Source organism: Gorilla gorilla, chromosome 22, assembly GCF_029281585.2.
Source record: "Gorilla gorilla gorilla isolate KB3781 chromosome 22, NHGRI_mGorGor1-v2.1_pri, whole genome shotgun sequence".
Lineage (NCBI taxonomy): Eukaryota > Metazoa > Chordata > Mammalia > Primates > Hominidae > Gorilla > Gorilla gorilla.
The window spans coordinates 38,317,735-38,323,734 of record NC_073246.2 but is presented as its reverse complement, the minus strand read 5'-3'; the positions used below and the strand labels follow the sequence as shown (position 1 = coordinate 38,323,734).

The window sequence follows — 6,000 nt, the reverse complement described above, 5'->3', positions numbered from 1 at the left end:
TGGGTCTGGCCATCGGGGCGGAAGCCGGCATCTAAGGCCACTCTGTTCCCAAGACCGGACAGGGACGCGGATCACTTAGAGGAGGTGTGGCGGAGACATGGGACCTTCAGGCCTAAGGAAGCAGGACTGCTGAGTGGATTCAGTGGGGACAGTGACCCCCAGTGGCCACTGAGAATTTGTGCATGAAAACAAGTGTGTTACTTCAATATGCCAGGCAAGGGAAGTGCGATCTGGCTCAGCTTCCAGCTGCATTAACTCAGTCTCTTGTTTCTCTGTGGGTGACCCCCCCTACATTTTCTCTTACCCCTCTCCCCTACCAAAGCAAGCAAAGTCCAAGGTTTTCTAGCTGTAGAGACTTTTTCTGGTGAAGAAACAGGCACAGACCCATGAAGTAATTTGTCCAAGTCTGTCTGTCCGACACACACACCGAACGTTGAACTGTAGCTTAATAACCAGGGAGGCTGCAGAAGTCCTGGGAGACCCCAGACCAGGGAAGAAGGGGCTGGAGCAGCTCATCCTCCACCTCCTCCTTCTCCCCATTTGATGTTTCCAGAGCCAAGGACTCGGAACCTATGTTGTTTAAGTGAACGCTGACAACTATTTAGGTAAGGAGGGCCAAGGGCATCGTTACACAGATGTGCTTTCAGCAAAGACGACGGAAGTGGATATAAGGGAGGAAACTGGAGTAAACGAGGGCCCCAGGAGACTTTCTCCCCTGCCCCGTGGCACATCCTCCTGCCCCTCCCTGCTGGAGGGCCCTGGCCCTGTGGGCACTTGCTGAGGATGGCTGGGCCCGTTATCCACGATAACCCGAGGAGGCACCGCATACCCCTGTCCACCGTACGGGCCACTGCATAAAATGGAGGCTTCACCCTCTGCTGCCCACGCTGAGCCTCCAGCTTTCTTCCTTCAAACGCCGACCTATCCTCACAATCCCAGATTCCAGGGAAGTCAGGTCAAGTTCTCCCAAGCAGTCTCCCCAAGCCTGAGCCTGATTTTCTTCTAGGCACCCCCAGCAGCAGGAACTAATATTCAACAGTAGAGTTGCTAGAGACATCTGGAAATACTGCTCAAAACAGAAACAAAGACCCCTCCAAGTACAGATCCAGAACCATGAGAAGGATCTTCAACCCAGCAGCCACTGTAAGGTGGAAGCCTGCCCAACCTTCAGGCTGGGCTCCCTTTGCAAAAGCTTTCCCAATACACTGCCCAGATGGTTGCAGGCAGTTTTAGACTATGACACTGAGGTGACTTCACTTGGTCTTTTATTGCCAATTTTGATTTATATTTAAGGATGATGGCTGAGAACAGGCAGGCCATCGGGGTCCCCCACCCCAACTCCCACTATCAATGCACAAGAAACAGATTTGTAAAACCTAATATTGTTCTTCTTTCTTTTTTTTTTTTTTTTTTTTTGAGACAGAGTCTCGCTCTGTCGCCCAGGCTGGAGTACAGTGGCACCATCTCAGCTCACTACAAACTCCTCCTCCCGGGTTCAAGCGATTCTTGTGCCTCAGCCTCCCGAGTAGCTGGGATTACAAGTGTGTGCCACCACGCCTGGCTAATTTTTGTATTTTTAGTAGAGACGGGGTTCCACCATGTTGGCCAGGCTGGTCTCAAACTCCCAACCTCAAGTGACCACCCACCTTGGCCTCCCAAAGTGCTGGGATTACAGGTGTGAGCCATCACACCCAGCAAAACCTAATACTGTTCCTTCCCAGGTATGGCCAGGAAGCAGGCTGCTCAATAAGGACAGGGGACCCATGGTCATTCATCTGTCTGCACAGGATCAACAACTGCAAACCGCACCTCATGCCAGCCGCATGACACTGAAAGCTGTCTCTTTTCAGAAGAGCTGATGGCACCTCCTGCATACTGTCCTTCAGTCCGCGGCCCCAGCAAAAGAGGATGTCAATCAGTGACGGGGCAGAGATAATCAAGAAAATGCTTTCGGCTGGGCGTGGTGGCTCACACCTGTAATCCCAGCACTTTGGGAGGCTGAGGTGGGCAGATCACGAGGTCAGGCGTTGGAGACCAGCCTGACCAACATGGTGAAACACCATCTCTACTAAAAATACAAAAATTAGCCGGGCGTGGTGGCGGATGCCTGTAATCCCAGCTACTGGAGAGGCTGAGGCAGGAGAATCCCTTGAACCTAGGAGGTGAGGTTGCAGTGAGTGGAGATTCCGCCACTGCACTCCAGCCTGGGTGACAGAGCGAGACTCTGTCTCGAAAAAAAAAAAAAATGCTTTCAGTGGAAATGCATTTAACCAGAACAGATCGTATCCAGGTAAAGTTTTTTCCCTTAGATTTCTCAATCTTGGCTGCGCATCAGAATTACTCCAGGAGCTTTAAGAAATCCTAATATTCAGACCATACCCCAGACCGATTAGGCCAAATCCTCCGAAGCCGGAACCCAGGCACTGGTATGTCAGCTCTTAGGTGATTTCAGTATGCAGCTACAGTTGAGAACCACCCGTCAAAACAGATACCATTTGACCAGGCATGGTGTCTCATGCCTGTAATCCCAATACTTTGGGAGGCTGGGGAGGGAGGATTACTTGAGCCCCAGGAGTTCCAGACCAGCCTGGGCAACATGGAAAAACCCCGTCTCCCCTAAAAATATAATAATTAGGCCAGGTGCAGTAGCTCACACCTGTAATCCCAACACTTTGGGAGGCCGAGGCAGGCAGATCACCTGAGGTCAGGAGTTAGAGACCAGCTTGGCCAACATGGCAAAACCCCATCTCTACTAAAAATACAAAAATTAGCCGGATGTGGTGGCACACGCCTGTAATCCTAGCTACTCGAGAGGCAGAGGCAGGAGAATCATTTGAACCCAGGAGGCGGAGATTATAGTGAGCCAAGATTGTGCCACTGCACTCCAGCCTGGGCGACAGAGTGAGACTCCATCTCAAAAAAAAAAGAAAAAAATATATATATATAAAACACATACTTGTGTGTGTGTTTGTATATATATATATATATGTATCATATATATGTGTGTGTGTGGGTGCATGTGTGTGTGGGTGCATGTGTGTGTGAAATTAGCATGGCATGGTGGCACATGCCTGTAGTCCCAGCTACTCGGGAAGCTGAGGTGGAAGGATCGTTCGAGCCCAGGAGGTCGAGGCTGCAGTGAGCTGAGATAGCGCCACTGCACTCCAGCCTGGGCAACAGAGCAAGACCCTGTCTCAAAAAACAAAAAAGATACTTTTTTTGCTTTGAAAAACCAATCTAAAAAACTAACCTATTTAGATACCAAATTGCATATGAAATAAAATCTCAACTCTTTTTAGAATAAATAGATCCACAAAAATGCTAAGGAAATATACTACAACATTAACGAGGGTTACTTCTGGTGGGAAGATGATGGGTGATACCCATCTTTTTCACTTCACTTAGTTACTAACAGAATAAGCATCGTCACCTTTAAAATCAGAAAACAAACACAACTACCTTCCAAAGTTTAATCAATCAACTCCTTAGAAGTGAAATCTAACAATCACTTCAAATACTCTAAAATTCGACAGAGTAAAATCTCAAATTACTTTCTCATCTTCCTAACTCTTATTGAAAAGGAGTCCCTCCATGAAGTGTGTGCACTTTCACGAGGATGCCAGGGAGGACTCACTGATTTTCACACTGGATAACGTTGAACCGCTCCAGTTTCAGAAACTCATCAAAAAGAGGATTTACTATGTTAAAATGTTCATGTCCCCGAGTTAAAAATGGATACTGAATACAACAGCATCCATATTTCTGGAGAAAAATCAGTACACATGTCACTTCTGTTATAGAAATCCATTTACAGTGTGTCCCGCTCCATGGAAGCCCTGGTCTCAGGCACCTCCAGCTTTACCGTCTCCCTGCACACACCGGGGGCCTGGTAGGCTTCGAGCAGAAGCCGAGGTCCCATCAAGGGTCCAGACTTTCCGTGCCTCCTTTGTTTTCATCGAGTCTGGGCCGCTTTAGCTCTGGGGGACTGCCCTGAGCGTCTCCAGGCGTCTCTGCAACATTAACAAACATAAGGTTGGCAAGTAAATGAAGAATTCTGGAAGTCAAGGGCTGACATTTACAGAATACAGAGCCAAGACACGGAACTGAGCTGCCTGGCAAGATCCTATACTGATATAATGGAAGTTCTATAGAGTGGCTCTCAACCAGGGGCGATTTTGCCTCTCAAGGGACAGTGGGCAATGTCTAGTGGCATTTTAGAATGTCATGGGCAAGCTGGGCGCGGTGGCTCACGCCTGTAATCGCAGCACTTTGGGAGGCTGAGGCGGGTGGATCATTTGAGGCCAGGAGTTCAAGACCAGCCTGGCCAACGTGGTGAAACCCCGACTCTACTAAAAATACAAAAATTACCCGGGTGTGATGGCACATGCCTGTAGTCCCAGCTACTCGGGAGGCCGAGGCAGGAGAATTGCTTGAACGTGGGAGGTGGAGGTTGCAGTGAGCCGAAATCGTGCCACTGCATTCCAGCCTGGGCGACAGAGCAAGACTGCATCTCAAAAAAAAGAAAAAAAAAAAAAAGAATGTCATGGGCAAGAAGTAGCACCCAGGGATGCTGCTAAACATCCATAATACACAGGACAGTCCTCCACAACAAAGAATTACCTGGCCCAAAAGGTCAATAGTCATCAGGTGGAGAAACCTGATCTAGACGATCTCCTACTGAACCCACTCCCTGGCTCACCAGGATGCTCTCACTGGCCAGGTGCCCCCCTGCTGAGGTGTAAACAGGCAGCCAGTGGGTTTAAACAATGGTTCCAATGAGATGCATCCCTGCTGTCTCAGAACTGACTTAAAATTAGACGGCATTAATTTCCAAAAGAACAAAAGAAAAGATACTCTACCTTTAATTATATTAAACCAGTAACAATATTACTTACCTGACTGAATTTCTTCTGTAGAAGGGGTGGAAATCACACTGGTTGGTACAGAACTTGGTGGAGTGTCTGTCTTTAAGGGTGTTAAGTTTATTCTCCTTGATTTAAAAAAAAAAAAAGTAGAGGGGTGATGGCTCATTAGTATCACAGGAATTGTTTATGTATGATACCAACCTTCAAAACTACCAAAGGAAATTCTTAAATTTTCAGCTGAACTTATGGTTCAAGGCATTAAATAGTAAGATGTGCCCACTTGTTTAATAACTGAGGATTACATTCATGTATTAAGTTAAACCATCACATTTATAACAGTCAACTTAAACCATAACCAGTCATCGAGAAGTTTCAAAACCTGTGTTCTGTTCATTACCCATGGTCTTGTGAACACTCTGCTGGCTGCTGTAAAAGGCAGTCAGATATGGTTTCTATATATAGAAAGCGCCGAAACACAGGTAATACTTTTTTAAAATCCAGAGCGTTGGGCCGGGCAAGATGGTTCGCGCCTGTAATCCCAGCACTTTGGCGGGCTGAGGCGGGCAGATCACTTGAGGTCAGGAGTTTTCGACCAGCTTGACCAACATGGCGAAACCTCGTCTCTACTAAAAATGCAAAAAGTCAGCCAGGCATGGTGGCGCATGCCTGTAATCCCAGCTACCTGAGAGGCTGAGGTAGGAGAATCACTTGAACCCAGAAGGCGGAGGTTGCAGTGAGCAGAGAGCATGCCATCGCACTCCAGCCTGGGCAACAGGGCAAGACCCTGTCTCAAATGAATAAATAAATAAATAAAAACCCAGAGTCTTAATTTTCAACAACTATTCTTGTTTGCAAAAGATTACACCTTCAAGAAGCTTGGTAAATAATTCAGAAGAAATCAAGAGGGGAAAAATAATTTAATACCAAAAATAGTTCAAGGAATACCTTCCATCACATAAAAACAAACAGAAAAATTGTAAAATACATTGCTAATCTGCAGAAAGAAATGAGAGATTTTAAGAGGGCGTTAAAGCCAGCAACCCATACACATATTATGAACTTGCCAAAGAAGACCTATTGGCGCAGGAGAGGCTGAGAGGCACAGGGCGCTTCTGTCCAGCTCACCATCCCCACC

At 47.2% G+C, this 6,000-nt stretch overlaps 1 protein-coding gene across 3 annotated transcripts in view; it reads right to left on the bottom strand.

The window, feature by feature from the left end:
* Positions 1 to 3,456: 3,456 nt before the first annotated feature.
* Positions 3,457 to 6,000, bottom strand: part of CHAF1B (chromatin assembly factor 1 subunit B) — a 31,874-nt gene continuing 29,330 nt past the window's right edge. For all 3 annotated transcript variants that reach the window (XM_055374002.2, XM_004062763.3, XM_055374003.2), the window contains 2 exons: positions 4,896 to 4,990; positions 3,457 to 4,010 (listed from right to left, as the gene is read on the bottom strand). In XM_055374002.2, the coding sequence (XP_055229977.1) occupies positions 3,919 to 4,010; positions 4,896 to 4,990 (187 nt within the window). In that variant the 3' untranslated portion in view covers positions 3,457 to 3,918. The remainder of the gene's footprint in view (positions 4,011 to 4,895; positions 4,991 to 6,000) is intronic.